The sequence below is a fragment of the Pezoporus wallicus genome, unplaced genomic scaffold, assembly GCF_028554395.1.
Source record: "Pezoporus wallicus isolate ANWC-B61680 ecotype Strahan unplaced genomic scaffold, APGP_CSIRO_Pwel_v1 contig_14777, whole genome shotgun sequence".
Classification (NCBI taxonomy): Eukaryota; Metazoa; Chordata; class Aves; order Psittaciformes; family Psittacidae; genus Pezoporus; species Pezoporus wallicus.
In genome coordinates, this window is record NW_026636112.1 from 1 (window position 1) to 18396 (window position 18396).

General features: G+C 51.9%; 1 protein-coding gene across 1 annotated transcript; it reads right to left on the reverse strand.

Moving 5' to 3' along the window:
- Window positions 1-78: 78 nt before the first annotated feature.
- On the reverse strand, window positions 79-18152 carry BICRA (BRD4 interacting chromatin remodeling complex associated protein; the record flags this gene model as incomplete). The annotated part of the gene is made up of 7 exons (XM_057399066.1): window positions 18005-18152; window positions 7701-7746; window positions 7268-7310; window positions 6725-6790; window positions 4205-6130; window positions 2036-2572; window positions 79-229 (listed from the first exon to the last, which is right to left on the reverse strand). Coding segments are annotated over exons 2-7 (2764 nt in total), but the record flags the coding sequence as incomplete, so codon positions are not given.
- Window positions 18153-18396: the final 244 nt, after the last annotated feature.

Consider the following 18396-nt stretch of genomic DNA (forward strand, 5'->3'; position numbering starts at 1 on the left):
GCTTGTGGTCCAGGACCCTCGAGCACCAGGACCCTCATGCACCTGCCCCCCCTCCCATGTGCCACCCCCCACACACACCTGCAGTGGCCGTGGTGGTCGTGGTTGTCACCGTCACCGTCACCGGTTGCCCCGGGCCGCTCACCAGCACCGAGGGGGCCGAGGTGCCGAACGGGGCGAGCGCGGTGGGGGCCTGGCTGGCCGGGGGCTGCTTCGGCTGCAGGATGATGCCCTGTGGGGGGAGAGGCCATAAACACCGTAAAGCACCCCAAAACCACCATAAAACAACCCCAAATACAACAGAAACACCGTAAAGCACCCCAAAACCACCATGAAACACCCCAAAATCCAACAGAAACACAATAAAGCACCCCAAAAACATCATAAAACACCCCAAAATCCAACAGAAACACAATAAAGCATGCCAAAACCATCATAAACCACCCCAAAATCCAACACAAATACAATAAAGCACCCCAAAAACATCATAAACCACCCCAAAATCCAACAGAAACACAATAAAGCACCCCAAAAACATCATAAAACACCCCAAAATCCAACACAAACACAATAAAGCACCCCAAAAACATCATAAAACACCCCAAAATCCAACACACAATAAAGCACCCCAAAACCACCATAAAACACCCCAAAATCCAACAGAAACACAATAAAGCACGCCAAAACCATCATAAACCACCCCAAAATCCAACACACAATAAAGCACCCCAAAACCCAACACACAATAAAGCACCCCAAAACCACCATAAAACACCCCAAAATCCAACAGAAACACAATAAAGCACACCAAAACCACCATAAAACACCCCAAAATCCAACAGAAACACAATAAAGCACCCCAAAACCACCATAAAACACCCCAAAATCCAACAGAAACCACCCGCAAATCCACCAGAAACACAAAAAAGCACCCCAAAGCCACCATAAAACACCCCAAAACCACCATAAACCACACCAAAATCCACCAGAAACACAATAAAGCACCACCAAAACACCATAAACGACCACAAAATACACCAGAAACACCATAAACCACCCCAAAACACCATAAACCACCATAAAAAGCCTTAAACCACCATTAACCACCCCAAAATCCTCTATAAACCACCCCAAAATCCACCAGAAACACCATAAACCACCATACAAAGCCATAAACCACCCCAAAATCCACCATAAACCACCCCAAAATACATCAGAAACACCATAAACCACCCCAAAATCCACCGTAAACACCATAAACCACCCCAAAATCCACTATAAACCACCATAAACCACCCCAAAATCCTCTATAAACCACCCCAAAATCCACCAGAAACACCATAAACCACCATAAAAAGCCTTAAACCACCATAAACCACCCCAAAATCCACCATAAACACCATAAACCACCCCAAAATCCACCATAAACACCATAAACCACCCCAAAATCCACCATAAACACCATAAACCACCCCAAAATCCACCATAAACCACCCTAAAGCACCCCAAAATCCACCCCTGGCACTGCAATCCGGTGCTTTTCCCAACGGGAGAAGCCAAGAAGCTGGCACTGAGCCCCGGGCACAGGATCCCCCCCTTCCCAAACCCACATCCAAGGTGGGGGTGGTATCAAATTCCAGTCGGGAAAAGCAGCTCCGGTGCTGTCCCTGGCATTCCCAGCGTTGGGAATAGCAAATAATCCCCCCCGGATCCAGTTAATTCCTGGTACCCCACAGGCAAACAGTCCTGTCCCCCCCGCCCCCCACTTCCATTAGTGAGGCTCTGCTGTCTGGAGCGATCCCAAGAGCATCCCAATGGGAATGCCACCCCTAAGGGGGCTGGGAATGGGGCATGCCCGACGTTCTCCCAAGGGAAACCATCCCCAAGAAGAACGGGAATGAGGCGAGGAAGCGGCGCCGCGCCGCATCCCGCACGGGGTTTTGCTTCCCATTTCGCCTTCAGCATCCCGATGTCTGGAAGTCTGTGGCCACATTCCAGCCTCAACCCCACACCCCCCACTTCGATGGTGCTTATTTACCTGCTGGAACCTGTCCAGTATTGGCTTCGGTTGAGGAGCGGGATTGGGAAGAGCCGGGAGGGTTTGGAATTGGCTCGGGACCATCGGGAAGCTCCTCTGCTGCTCCGTGCTTAGGTGCAGAGCGTGGCCGGGAGCGGGGGGTTTGAGTTGGCTTTGGGTTGGGAATTGCAGCTGGAAGTGGGGGGAATGGGAATGGGGGATCTCGGCGTCGGGTTGTGGCGCCGGGAATGCCGCTTGGGGTTGGGATGGGGGCCGCAGCGGGTGCTGCCCCCCCCCCAAGGGCGAGGAGGAGGAGGAGGAAGAGGATAACTGGTTGGGAATGAGGTACAAGGGGGCTTGTGGGGTGCAGGGCCGGGCGAGCGGCTCCGAAGGGGGCCGGGAAAGGGATTGGGGTTGGGAAGGGGGTCGGGAAAGGGGTTGGGGTTGGGAAGGAGGGCGGGAGGGGATTTGGGAGAGGTGGGAAGCCGGGAGCTGCGGGGTGTCCCCAAGGGGAGGATGAGGTAGCGAAGGGGACGGGGATGCTCCAGGGAGCTTCTGCTGCAACAGAGAAGGAAAAGAGGAAGACGTTAGTGCGAGCTGAGGAAGGAATTCCGGCTCCATCGGGATCATTCCCGCTCTGAAAGCGGCTCCCTGAAGGCTCCGGGATCAGCCGGAAGCCTCGGGAATGCTGCCGGCATCACCCGGAGCTTTTACAGCTGCTTTGAGGGTGAAGCAGGGAGGGATGTACCAGGATTCCCACCAGGAATTGCGCTCCACTTCCAAACATCTCCCCCACCACCACCCCCACCCCATCAATACATCCCGATTTCTATGGAAAAATGAAGGATTTGAAGGAGGGATCAAGGCTTTGGAATGGGAAGAGAAGGAAAAGCGGCAGCTTGAGGGTTAGTCTTGCAAGCAAGCGGGAGCAGCCGGAGCTTGGGATGCATGGAGGGATGGAGGCAGGGAGGGATGGAGGGATGGACAATGGGAAGGGGAAGGATTTTGGCCCCGCTTCGGTTGCAGCTCGCTCATTCCCGACCCCACCTCGGGAATTGGGAATTCCCAATTCCACTGGGAATTGGGCTTTGGAAGCACAAGGGGTGAACCCCCGCCATGGAGCAGAAAAGTGCCATCCAATTCCAGCTGTGGAGGGAGCATCCTGCTTCCTCCTTCCCACCCTGGTGAAACCATGGAGCTTCCATTGGTTACGTAGGGAAAAGTGGGATTGGAGGCATAGCCCTGTGCTCTTCCCACTCCACTCATTGGGAAGGCCCCGTGGAGAAAGGGGGATCCATGGACAAGGGGGATCCAGAGGAACACGGAGAGGTGGGAGTAGGAGAACCTCATGGAGCTCAAGCAGTTCCAAGGGCAAGGGCCTGCCCATGGGGCAAGTCCAATTCCGGGAGACCGGGAATTTCTGGACACGGGATGGAGGGATGGGATGAGGAGGAACTGGATGGGCTCTTGGAAGGAAGCTCTTCCCTATGAGGGTGGTGGGACACCGGGATGGGTTGGATGGAGAAGGTCTGGATGCTCCAGCGCCATCAAGGCCAGGTTGGAGCAACCCTATGGAAGGTGCCCCTGTGGGTTGGATCTGGATGATCTCCGGCTCCTTCCCAACACCAATTCCATGATTCCCAACATCTCCGGGGGGCTGAGAGTTCCTGCAACCCCAGCAAGGTCAAAGGGGGAGCTGAAGCTTCCCACCATTGAGATGCCATGACCACCGATGAGAGCTCCTGCTCTCATCCCATTCCTCCCTCTCATAGCTCAAGCACTTCCACCGGAGGAGTTTAGGGATCAAACCCGGTATCCAAGACATCCCCAAAGCCCTTCCCAACGCAGATGCCCACAACCACCACTGGACCCCTCCTCCCCAACCCATCCAATGGTGGGGCCCAACCACCATCACCCCTAGAGCCACCCAACTACTTGGAACACGCTCCTGGAGGTGGAAAACCACGAGGTGGGATGAACCCTGAGCTGCACACGGAGGAGAACGGGGGTGAGGGCCACCCCATCCACGAGGTTCCTCCTTCCAAAACCAAGGCACCGCCTTCAAGCCCCACTTCCAAGCCCATCGTGATGGTGGCGAAGACACCACGGCAAGGAGCACGACGCCGTTGGGAGACCGCGGTGGAAGCAAACGTCAACGGGAGCTGGAGACCACCACCGGCTTCTCCTTACCTGCTGCAGGAACATCTGCATGGAGTCCTGGTTGATGACGGCACCGGGGGCTGCTTGTCCCAGGATGATCTTCTCCGGGCTGGAAGCCAACGTGGGGCTGGCTTGGGAAGTGACGGGCGGTTGGCTTGGAGGTGCCGGCGGGACGTTGAGCTGGAGAGGAGCAGCTTGGGAGGTCTGCACCGTCAGGATGGACGCCGGCTCCGTGTTGGCCAACAGGTTGGTGCCCGTGCTTGCCTGCGCTTGCCCAAGGCCAGGGCTTTGGCTGGTGGTGGCAGCAGAAGGTTGGATGCTCACCGCTTGCCCCATGCTCTCGGTGGCGTTGAGCATGGCCACTTGGTTGGGCAAGGTCACCCCTTGGATCACCGGTTGGCTTTGGGTGCTCAAGCTGCCCGCCAAGGAGACGGGCATCTGGAAGAGGGCCGGTTGGCCCACTTGGCCAGCCTGGAGCTGGATGGGAGCCGAGAGGATGTGAGCGGTGCCGTGGGCGCTCTGCGACGTCAAGACCTGGCCTAGGTTCAGCGGGCTGGCGATGTTCTGGTTGGTGAGGAGCTGCGCCGGCAACGCTTGGTTGGTCAAGAGTTGCCCACCGGGCCCTTGGCTCGTGATGATGTGGGCTTGGCCACCAGGATGGGAAGCGGTCAAGATCTGGCCGCCCATATTGGCCTGAAGAGCCGAGAGCTGCTGCGGGAGCTGCACGGTGGAGGCGCCGGCCAGTTGGCCGGGGAGGAGGAACTGGTTCTGGCCCTGCAGCATGGCCTGAGGGACGTGTTGGGCCGGGATGACGATGCTGCTGCCCTGGTTCAACAAGTGGACGCTCATGGGTTTGCTGAGGGCTTGCTGCTGGGGTGGGGGTTGCTTGAAGACGTTGGCTGGGAGGCCTTGAGGGAAGCCCGAGAGGACCACGTTCTGCCCCGGTTTGCTGGCCATGAAGGTGAGGTTCTGTTGGGCCTTCTGCTGCTGGAGGGCGGCTTCGTTCTGGATGGTCAAAGTGGTGTTGTTGGAAGCAAAGGGCTTGGGGGTGATCTGGTAGAGCTTCTGCTGGAGGACGCCGGCAGGTTTGGGTTGGATGGGGGTCGGCGTCCTATGGATGATGACGTTCTGGGCTTGCACCAAAGGGCTGCTCAGGTTGGAGGTGACGGTGAGAGGTTGGGAGCCTTGAGTGCCGGCGACGCTTCCGAACATGGAATTGCCATTGAGCGTCGTGGTGGCCACCGTGGGCAGGTTCTTCTGGATGACGAGACCGGCACCTTGAGGAGAGACCCCCGTTGAGGCCAGGGTGACCTGTTGCTGCTCGGGTGCTGGTTGGGTGATGTAGCTCCCGACGGGCATGGTGGCCACTTGGGACGGTTGGACCTGCTTGGCGATGATCTGCTGCGCCGACTGGTTGATGGCCATCACTTGCTGCCCCACCACTTGGATGGGCCCGATGCCCAAGGTCCCGCTGGGGCTGCCGTTGGGCAAGCCTTGAAGGTTGGAGATGGGTTGGATGGTGACGTTCCCCAACCCGACCTGCTGCAGGAAGGGCTGGACGCTGATGGCCTTGTTGACCACGTCGGCCCCCACCGACTGCTGCACCAGCGCTTGGTGGGTGAGCACCGTGGGTTGCTGCAGCCCGATGAGGTCGGCCCCACCGGAGAAGATCTGGGGGGTGCCGTCGGACGTCGCCTGCACCACGGGTTGGAGGGTGGGGAGCTGGAAGGAGCCCAGGTCCAGCTCAGCTTCTGCTTCCAGGGTCTGCTCGGTGATGTTGGCCTCTTGGAGGCTCTGCTGGAGGATGTCGCAGGGCTGGTCCGCGTTGGCCAGGTTGGCCCCGGTGCTGGATGGGGACCCCAAGATGTCATCTTCTAAGAAGTCCAGGTCCACGCTGGCCGCCGGTTGGTTCTGCTCCGTGCTGAGGTGGTTCCCAGAGGCCTCCTGGACGTGGAGCTAAGAGAGAAGGCGGCGCTGAACTCAAGCATGGGGAGATGCCTTCAACCCGCATCCACCACCCCTTGAATGGGCATCTCCCATCCAAGGAGAAACCAACCCCTTCCTCATGGAGGGGGAGGGGATAGGAAGAAGACACCCTCCCCCCCCAAGCGAATGGAAGAGCTCCAGGAAGCCAAATTGGGATCCCATTTGGGAAGCAGGGTTGGGAATGCCACCGGGAGCTGGTGGGAATCCAGCCCAAGCGGCGAGCGGAGGGGAAGGGAATGGAAGCGGCGCAGGGGTGAGGAATAAAGGGAAGAGCCACATTAACCATTAATCATTATTAATTAATTAATCATTAATAATTAATGATTAAGTCAAGATTTCTCATAATTGGGAATGAAGAAATTAAAGGGGGAACCAAAAACTCGGGAATTTCATGCAAAATAACCCAAATTTGGGGGGAAAAGCCCCAAAAAGAGGACTTGGAAGCTCATTGTTTCCTTAGGGAATAATCCCATTCCCAGCAAAATAACGATAGGAGATGACCACCCCCCCCTACATGAAAGGGAACATTCCTAAAGGGAATACTGTGTCCATGGAAGTACGTACCCCAGCACCTTCAAAGAAGGAGCTGGCTGCATCTCCGGTGTTGTCCAGGAGATCATCACTGTCAATCTGCAATGGGAAAAGATGGGATTTACTCTCCTGGGAGAAAAGATGGATCCCAAAATGAGGAAAACTATGGGAAAAAATGGCTCAATGTGGATGTGTGGGAAGCACCAAGCGCTTCCCGGCTCCGGATCAGCTCCAAGTGATCCCAAATCCCTCCAAGAGGTGCCAGAACGTTGGTTGGGCTCCCCCCCAGGTCCTAAAAACTCCAAGGATCCTGGATTTGGGAATGACTTTGGAAAATCCCCTTGTTTGAAGGAAGGAAAACTCCCTTTACAAAGGGAGGCTGGTGGGGAAAGGTTTGGGAATGAGCCTGGGGAAGACTGGGTTTGGGAATGGATTGCGAAGGGGTTGGGAAAAGGGTTGGGAATGGATTGAGAAGGGTTTGGGGAATGGTTTGGGGTGCATCTGGGCAGGGGTTGGGCAATTCCAAGTTTGGGAATGGAGTGGGAAGGGGTTGGGAATGGAAATTCCATCTCTCACCTTTTCAGATCCATGGAGGAAGTCGTTCAAGGCCTGAGGATCGCTGTAAAACAAGACACCACATGGACACGGGGCCACGCTTCCAGCCCCACTTCCCAGCAACTTCCTGGATCACCATAAATCCCATTGGACCATCCGCTGACCAACAGTTTGGCATCATCTTAACGTGTAGAGATCCCCAAAAGCCCTTATTTTATGGCAAAAGAGTGGAGAAATGAGATCGATCCATGTTGGAAGTGGCTCAAGGGATGAGTGGAGCCTCTTCCTCATGGCATGGAGCCACGAAAACCTCCAGGCCAGGAAGCAAATCCCATCAATGCAGGAGGGATTTTGGGATCTGGGGATGACTTTAGGCCTCTGGGGATGTGCCTATGGACCAAGGGGGGTGGAATTCCCATCCCATTCCATACGGGAAGCTGAGGGAGCTACTCACCAGATTACATCTAGCAGGCACCGGCCGTCTTCATCATCCATGTCAACTGCAAAGAGCAAAGGCACCAACGTTACATCCCGTGGGATTCCCTCATCCCAAACACCCCATCCCAGTGCCCAACCAAGCCCCAGCCTCCTCTGGGGTCACTCAACCCATCTCCACTTGGATTCCATCACCAGTTCTCCCAGTTGCATCCATAGAATCCAAACTGGAATGCCCGGGCCTTGGTTTCACCCACATGGACCCACACCATGGTCCTGAATCCTCCAGGATCTGGATCCAGCCACATCCCAGCACCCCCAGGCCCATCTTATGGTTTGATCCCACAGTTTTCCCTATGGCCAAAGCATTTGGAAGCGTTTTCCCTAGGGAAGGTGGGACTGAAGGTGGAATTCCATAAGCTGAGAGCTGGACCCATCAATGCAAGTCAAGGAAGTGGAGAACCTCATTGAAGCTCCACTCGGATGAAGATCCTGCCTTTGGACAACCCAACTTCCATTGTAATTATGTTCAGGATAAGCTATGGAATTCCATGGATAACGGGAACGGTGAAAGCTCCAAGGCTGGAGAATTCTGCTCCCATGAACAGTTTCCTGCTCCCAATTCCCAGATTATCCCATTAGGAAAACTGAACCACAGACAAGGCGACGGCACCGGGAAAGGGAACGGGGTTTAGGAATTCCAGCCCACAGGATGTGGGTGCGGTAACAGCAACAGGGGCCCTTGGGATAATCCTCAGGGATAAAGATTGGAATGCGGGGGGTGTGACATCAACTTTGGGATCAGTCTTGGGAAGCTGAGGCCATCCCATAGCACCCAGAGACAAGGAGCTTCCCGGCTCCAGGAGTGAATCCAAAGCCCAAATTCCCTTTGGAAAGGGGCTTCCAAGCCCAGAGGGGGTTCATGGAGACCCAACTGGAACCTCCACCATTCCATGATCATGGAAGAGCCAATGAGGGCACTCAAGTGATGGACCCACAGCACATCATTGGGAATCCATCCCACCTGGAGCAGCTCCCAGAGCTCAACCAGCTCCTGCTCCTGGGGCAATTCCAAGGCCAAGGAGAAGGGATGGAGCAGCCCCGAGGAGAAGGATTTGGGATGCTGGGTGAGGAGAAGCTGCATGGGAGCCACCAACAGCCCGTTGTGTCCTATGGGAGCTCCCCACTGTGTCCTATGGGAGCTCCCCACTGTGTCCTATGGGAGCTCCCCACTGTGTCCTATGGGAGCTTCCCATTGTATCCTATGGGAGCTTCCCATTGTGTCCTATGGGAGCTCCCCACTGTGTCCTATGGGAGCTCCCCACTGTGTCCTATGGGAGCTTCCCATTGTATCCTATGGGAGCTTCCCATTGTGTCCTATGGGAGCTCCCCACTGTGTCCTATGGGAACTTTCCACTGTGTCCTATGGGAACTTTCCACTGTGTCCTATGGGAGCTCCACGTTGTGTCCTATGGGAGCTCCCCATTGTGTCCTATGGGAGATTCCCAGTGTGTCCTATGGGAGCTCCCCACTGTGTCCTATGGGAACTCCCCACTGTGTCCTATGGGAGCTCCCCACTGTGTCCTATGGGAACTTCCCACTGTGTCCTATGGGAGCTCCCCACTGCGTCCTATGGGAGCTCCCCGTTGTGTCCTATGGGATCTCCCCCCTGTGTCCTATGGGAGCTCCCCATTGCATCCTATGGGAGCTCCCCATTGTGTCCTATGGGAGCTCCCCACTGTGTCCTATGGGAGCTCCCCGTTGTCTCCTATGGGAGCTCCCCACTGTGTCCTATGGGAGCACTGGGACCAGTTTTGGGCTTCCCAACATCAGGAGACCTGGAGAGGGGCTTTGGACACAGGATGGATGGGATGGGATGAGGAGATGATGGAGGAGCTGGATGGGCTCTTGGGATGAAGCTCTTCCGATGAGGATGGGTTGGATGGAGCAGGTTGGGATGCTCCATCCCTGGCTGTGCCCAAGGAGCAGCCTGCCCTATGGCCGGTGTCCCTGTGGGTTGGATCTGGATGATTCCAGCTCCTTCCCATCCCAACCCATCCTAACATTCCTCAGGCTTACCGAGGCCATGGATAAAAGCACCCAAGAAGCCACCAAAGCCCAAGAGCACCAGCAGAAGCCTCCATTTCTCTTCCCATTCCCATTATCCCAACATCCAGACTCATTCCAGGTCCAAGGATGTGCAGCTGCTATTCCAGAGAGGGGGGAAAAATGGGAATTCCCTGGTTTTTGACAGCTCCGGGTGGCACCAAAGGGCATCAGCATCACTCAAGCATGGAATGACAAGAACAAGGGAATAGGGAATTCCCGGTATTCCCTTCTTTTTTCCAGCATCCCGATGGATAACGCAAAAGAAGGATGAGAAGGACAAACCTCCCAACAACAAAGGCATCTTCCAGCAGGGAAAAAAAACTGGGAATTCCCATTTCCCTGCAGAAGGAAGCTGGGAATTCCCATTTCCCGCTTGAGGGATGGGCAGAGTCATCAGGAATCCCACCAGGAATGGAGGAAATCTCCATTTCAGTGCGGGAATGCTGCAGCCTCAACTTCTCCCACTGGGATTGAAGGGAAGGATCCCTTTGGAAACCCATCCCAACACTCACATTCCGATGGAAACAACACACCCCACAGCCCCATTCCAGAAACTGGGAGCTATATGAGGGATAAGCAGCGCCGGGGTCTGTTTCCCTTCCAAAAGGATCCCGCTGGATTTGGGAATTCCAGGCTATTCCAAACCACTAAAGCTCAAATCCGGGCTCCCACATCCCGCTGGTCTCCCGATGGGATTTACTTCCATGCCTCCATCCCGACAATTCCATCAATCCTCCTAGCACCATCACAACATCACCAAAGCAGGGATCAGGTTATACACGGAATTCCTCTTTGGAATAACCCTCATTGACACAGGCTAAGAGGAAAGCGCTTGTATCCAATGGAACATCCCGGTTTTCCAGGCCTGGGAGGTGAGGGAATGGATCCGGAACAGGGAAAACCATCACCTCATCCGGGAGATCCAGAAACAGGGAATAGCAAGAGGGATAAACTCTGGAATACAAGACAGAGCTCCATAGGGACGCACAAATCCATCGCTGCACTCAAACCTGAACCGGCATTCCCAGCTGCTGGAATTCCTTAAGCCCACTCTTCTCCCTGGGCTATTCCTCCTCACCAATGACTCTCTTATTCCTGAATTATTCCAGCTGCAAGGATTTTCCCTCTTCCGGGACAAACTGGAACCATAAGGATTGGAAAGGAGCCACTTAAAAGAGGCTGAAGGTGGGAATTCCATGGGATCAAGATGCCCTGAAGAGACGGGAATCGCTTCCCAAAGAGGCGCTTCCCTATAAACCCAGCTCCGGTTGCACATCCCGGGAATGGTTTGGGCCATGCCTAGAACAAAACGCCCCCACCTCCTCGGGATGTTGGGAATATTGCACCCATTTGACAGCTGGAAGATTCCAGCCCTGAGGAATTCTGCCTTGATAACACGAATGGAATTCAGGAATCCCGACCCCAGTTTGTTACAGGGAGGATTCCTAAAGGAAAACAGTGTCTCCAGCTGCTCCTCCTCCATTCCCATTGGCATTCCCACATCCTGGCATCACCGTCATCCCAGCTTCTTATTCCTCACGGCAGCGAGGAGCTGAGGTTTGGCACTTCCAGCCCGTTGGATCCCATCCATAGGGATGGAAAGACGGACACCGCCTATCCCTGCTCCGAGAGAAGCCACATTCCCTTTAGGAATTCCTCCTCGGTTTGTAGGGCAGCAGGAAAAGGCTTTGGGATGCATCCATTCCCTCAAAATCACTTCCAGGCTCGCATTCCCTTGGGAGGAGGAAGCCAACGGGAAGCAAAGCACTGGATTTCCAAGTGGAAAACCCTTGTTGTGCCGAGGAGGAATGGGATTCCCGGGCTGGAAACGTCATTCCCGGTTCAGCAGGAAACTGAGGAGCAGCTCCCAGTGGTTTTCCAGCCGTAATTCCTGGGTTTGGGATGAGAGCAGTGGTTTTCCAGCAGGGAAAACCGGAGTCTGGGGGAATTCCTTTTTCCCACCATGGAATTCCAAGTTCTTGGCGTGCAAGGGGAGGGATCGGGAAAGGAAACGGCAGGAAGAAAGAAGAGGAAAAAGGAGGAATGTGCCCAAATCCAGGCGGGAAAGGGGGGGGAAGCTGCCAATCCCGTCACCAAAACGCCAGGACTGGGAAGGCGTTGGGAATCACATCCCTTTTGCTATGGAATTCCAGCGGGAAGCACCCCCTCCGGATGGGAATTCAGCCAGGAGCGCATCCATATGGATGGGAGACAACACGCTCCTATGGGCTCCATTCACTTACTCCAAGGATACAACACGTTCCTATGGGCTCCATTCACTTACTCCATGGATACAACACGTTCCTATGGGCTCCATTCACTTACTCCAAGGATACAACACGTTCCTATGGGCTCCATTCACTTACTCCATGGATACAACACGTTCCTATGGGCTCCACTCACTTACTCCAAGGATACAACACGTTCCTATGGGCTCCACTCACTTACTCCATGGATACAACACGTTCCTATGGGCTCCATTCACTTACTCCAAGGATACAACACGTTCCTATGGGCTCCACTCACTTACTCCAAGGATACAACACGTTCCTATGGGCTCCACTCACTTACTCCAAGGATACAACACGTTCCTATGGGCTCCATTCACTTACTCCATGGATACAACACGTTCCTATGGGCTCCATTCACTTACTCCATGGATACAACACGTTCCTATGGGCTCCACTCACTTACTCCATGGATACAACACGTTCCTATGGGCTCCACTCACTTACTCCATGGATACAACACGTTCCTATGGGCTCCATTCACTTACTCCATGGATACAACACGTTCCTATGGGCTCCACTCACTTACTCCATGGATACAACACGTTCCTATGGGCTCCACTCACTTACTCCATGGATACAACACGTTCCTATGGGCTCCATTCACTTACTCCATGGATACAACACGTTCCTATGGGCTCCATTCACTTACTCCATGGATACAACACGTTCCTATGGGCTCCATTCACTTACTCCAAGGATACAACACGTTCCTATGGGCTCCACTCACTTACTCCAAGGATACAACACGTTCCTATGGGCTCCATTCACTTACTCCAAGGATACAACACGTTCCTATGGGCTCCACTCACTTACTCCATGGATACAACACGTTCCTATGGGCTCCATTCACTTACTCCAAGGATACAACACGTTCCTATGGGCTCCATTCACTTACTCCAAGGATACAACACGCTCCTATGGGCTCCATTCACTTACTCCATGGATACAACACGTTCCTATGGGCTCCATTCACTTACTCCATGGATACAACACGTTCCTATGGGCTCCATTCACTTACTCCATGGATACAACACGTTCCTATGGGCTCCACTCACTTACTCCAAGGATACAACACGTTCCTATGGGCTCCATTCACTTACTCCAAGGATACAACACGTTCCTATGGGCTCCACTCACTTACTCCATGGATACAACACGTTCCTATGGGCTCCATTCACTTACTCCATGGATACAACACGTTCCTATGGGCTCCATTCACTTACTCCAAGGATACAACACGTTCCTATGGGCTCCATTCACTTACTCCATGGATACAACACGTTCCTATGGGCTCCATTCACTTACTCCAAGGATACAACACGTTCCTATGGGCTCCATTCACTTACTCCAAGGATACAACAGAGGCCTACAGGCTCCATTCACTTACTCCATGGATACAACACAGGCCTATGGGCTCCATTCACTTACTCCATGGATACAACACGTTCCTATGGGCTCCATTCACTTACTCCAAGGATACAACAGAGGCCTACAGGCTCCATTCACTTACTCCATGGATACAACACAGGCCTATGGGCTCCATTCACTTACTCCATGGATACAACATGTTCCTAGGGCTCCATTCACTTACTCCAAGGATACAACACAGGCCTATGGGCTCCATTTACTTACTCCATGGATACAACACGTTCCTATGGGCTCCATTCACTTACTCAGGGGATAATAGCAGGAATCACGGGGCTAATAGCAGGAATAACGGTGCTAATAGTGGTAATAATGGTGCTAATAGTAGGAATAACGGTGCTAACAGCGGGAATAACGGTGCGAATAGTAGAAATAACGGTGCTAATAGTGGGAATAATGGTACTAATAGTAGGAATAGCGGTGGTAATAGCGTGTGTAACGGTGCTAATAGTAGGAATAACGGTGCTAATAGTGGGAGTAACGGTACTAATAGTAGGAATAACGGTGGTAATAGTGGGAATAACGGTACTAATAGTAGGAATAACGGTGGTAATAGTGGGAATAACAGTACTAATAGTAGGAATAACAGTGGTAATAGTGGGAATAACAGTACTAATAGTAGGAATAACGGTGCTAATAATAGGAATAATGGTGCTAATAGTGGGAATAATGGTCATAATGTACTAATAATGATGCTAATACTGCTACTAGCAATGAACTACTGGTAGTTATGATGAAAATACTACTGATAATGATGAAAATACTACTAACAATGATGGAAATACTACTAATAATGGTGGAAATACTAATAACAACAATGGAAATAGTGGTAATAATGCTGATAATACTGCTAATAGTGATGAAAATACTACTAATAATGATGAAAATACTGGTAATAGCAGTGCAAATACTGGTAATAATGAAAACACTGCCAATAAAGGTGGAAATACTGCTAATAATGATGCTAATATGGCCAATAGCAATGGAAATACTGCTAATAGTGATAAAAACACTGGTTGTAAGGATGGAAATACGGCTAATAATGATGGAAATACTGCTAATAGCAATGGAAATAGTAGTGATAACAACGAAAACACTGATAACAGTGATGATAAAACTGCTGATAATGATGGGAATATCGCTAATAATGATGGGAATACTGCTAATAGTGATAACAACACTGGTTATAGCGATGGAAATACAGCTAATAATGATGGAAATACTGCTAATAACGATGGAAATACTGCTAATAACGATGGAAATACTGCTAATAGTGATAAAAACACTAGCTATAAGGATGGAAATACGGCTAATAATGATGGAAATACTGCTAATAGTGATAAAAACACTAGCTATAAGGATGGAAATACGGCTAATAACGATGGAAATATTGCTAATAATGATGCTAATACCGCTCATAGTGATGGAAACACTGCTCATAGTGATAACAACACTGGTCATAAAGACAGAAATACTACTAATAATGATGTAAATATTGCTAATAGTGACGGAAACACTGCTAATAACGATGGAAATACTGCTAATAGTGATAAAAACACTAGCTATAAGGAAGGAAATATGGCTAATAATGATGGAAATACTGCTAATATTGATAAAAACAGCTATAAGGATGGAAATATGGCTAATAACGATGGAAATACTGCTAATAATGATGCTAATACTGCTCATAGTGATAACAACACTGGTCATAAGGACAGAAATACTGCTAATAATGATGTAAATATTGCTAATAGTGACGGAAACACTGCTAATAACGATGGGAATGCTGCTAATAGTGATAACAACACTGGTTATAACGATGGAAATACAGCTAATAACGATGGGAATACTGCTAATAACGATGGGAATACTGTTAATAGTGATAAAAACACTAGCTATAAGGATGGAAATACGGCTAATAACGATGGAAATACTGCTAATAATGATGCTAATACTGCTAATAGTGACGGAAACACTGCTAATAGTGATAAAAATACTGGTTATAAGGATAGAAATACTGCTAATAATGATGTAAATATAGCTAATAGTGACGGAAACACTGCTAATAACAATAGGAATACTGCTAATAACGATGGGAATACTGCTAATAGCGATAACAACACTCGTTAGAGAGATGGAAATACTTCTAACAGCAATGGAAATGCCGGTGATAACAACGAAAATACTGCTAATAGTGATGCAAATACTGCTTATAATGATGAAAATGCTGCTAATAATGAGGGAACTACCACTACTACTGATGAAAATACTCCTAATAACGATGCAGATACACCTAACAATGCTAAAATATTGCTAATAATGCTGCAAATACTGCTAATAACGCTGCAGATACTGCTAATAATGATGTAAATACTCCTAATAATGATGTAAATACTCCTAATAATGATGGAAACACTCCTAATAATGAGGTAAATACTCCTAATAATGATGTAAATACTCCTAATAATGATGGAAATACTCCTAATAATGATGTAAATACTCCTAATAATGATGGAAATACTCCTAATAATGATGTAAATACTCCAAATAACGATGGAAATCCTGCAAATAATGCTGCAAATACTGCTAATAACGACGCAAATACTCCCAATAATGCTGCAAATACTGCTAATAATGCTGCAAAAACTGCTAACAATGCTGCAAATACTGCTAATAACGATGTCAATACTGCCAATAATGATGCAAACACAGCCACTACTGATAATAACGCCGACGACAGCGATAAGGACATTAATAACAGCTCATAACTAATAAATAACAGCTAATAAACCCAAAGATCAGCCCAATCCTTGATGCTCCTTTCCCCATCCCACCGGGATGCCAAAGCCTGGCGCTGCCTCAGTTTCCCTTGGGATCCAGGAATCCCAACTGGATGGGCACAACCGAAGCCAGGCGGCATTCCAAGAGGGAAAAACCCACTACAAATGGAGGGGGGGGGATACAGGGAATGACTGCGAGCAAACGAGAGGGAAAACCGCCGGGGATTTGGGAATGACGGAGCCGGGATTATCCATGGGGAAAGGTGGGATACCTGGCAGCGGAGCAGGGGAAATGACAACTAGAAGAAGGGTTTGAGGAGCAGCCAATGTCCTTTATTCAGCTCGGGGTTGGGGGGGGGGGGGGGGATTTAAGCATCCCAAAAAGCCACGTCGATCCCAAAAATCCCACCCAGGAGCAAGCCATTCCCATGATCGGGAATGGCTCCGTTTGGCACTGCTAGGCCGGAGCGCGCGGCATTCCCGGTTTTCCAGTGGCACCCCGGTAACGGGGGGGGGGGGGGGGGTTAATCCCGATCTTCTGCTTCCCACCCGTGTGCATCCCATGGGAAGAGGAGGAGCGGGATTGGGGGGGGGCACCCAACCGTTCACACCCCCCTTTCCTTATCGTTATGCTCCTCCAGGATAAGGCGCTTCCCGGTGGGATACGGGTGGGAAGTGGCAGGGGGAGTGGGGTGGAATAAGGGGGGATTTTGGGGTTGGAATAAGAGGGGAGTTAGGTTGGAATAAGGGGGGGTTAGGTTGGAGAAAGGGGGAATTTAGGTTGGAATTGGGGGGATTTTAGGTTGGAATAGGGGGGCTTTGGGTTGGAATAAAGGGGGGGTTAGGATGGAATGGGGGGGTTGGGTTGGAATAGGGTTTTAGGTTGGAATAAGGGGGGGGTTAGGTTGGAATAGGGGGGATTTAGGTTGGAATAAGGGGGGGTTTAGGATGGAATAGGGGGGTTGTAGGATGGAATAAGGGGGGGTTAGGTTGGAGTAAGAGGGATTTTAGGTTGGAAAAAGGGGGGGGTAGGTTGGAATAAGGGGGTCTTTAGGTTGGAATAAGGGGGATTTTGGGTTGGAATAAGGGGGGGTTAGGTTGGAATAAGGACGATTTTGGGTTGGAATAAGGGGGGGTTAGGCTGGAATAAGGATGATTTTGGGTTGGAATAAGGGGGGGGTTAGGTTGGAATAAGAATGATTTTGGGTTGGAATAAGGATGATTTTAGGTTGGAATAAGGATGATTTTAGGTTGGAATAAGGATGATTTTGGGTTGGAATAAGGATGATTTTGGGTTGGAATAAGGATGATTTTGGGTTGGAATACGGGGATTTCGGGTTGGAATAGTGGGGTTTTGGGTTGAAACAGTGTGATTTTGGGTTCGGGAAGAGGGTGGGGGGGGGGGGTAGGGGGGGGGGGCACCCACACAACCATGCCCGCCCCGGGAGGAAGAGGCCGGTCCGGTAGCGGGAGGAAAGGAGGAGCGGGATGGAGGTGAAGGAGGAGGAGGAGGAGAAGGAAAGGGGGGGGGGGGTGTTGAAGCGGCGGGGCCGGGCCTCAGGGGCTGAGGCTCGGAGGGTGCTTGGGGAGAGGCGCAAGGAGCGGGGAGCGACGGCGGCGGCGGCGGCGTTGTCCGGGCCGGGGGGGAAGCGGCTCCGGTGGCCTCGGCCTCGGTTAAAGCGATTTAAGGCGAAATCGCTGCATTGTGAGGGACTCACCGTGGTGTCTGAGCAGCGCCCGGCGCGGGGTCTCCCGGACATCCCCGCACGGGCGGCGCACGCAAGGACCCCGCCGGGCACCGACACTTAGAGGTTCAACGCGGTGCCTGATCCCAGCGCCGTTGGAGAGATGAAGGGAAGGGGAGGCAGGCGCGGTACGGGGCAACCCTAGAATACAGAAGGGGGGGGTCCTACATGGGGGGGGGCAAAGGGAAAAGGGGGGGGGGGGTGAGGAATACACACACAAACACCGCCCCCCCCGCGCTGGGCGGTATTAGCATAAACCACGCCCCCCTCCGGGCCGTATATGGAGAAGGACACGCCCATGTGTCGTGCGAAGGCGGGGCACGCCCCTCCGCGCCTAATTTAGGCTACGCCACGCCCCTCCGCGT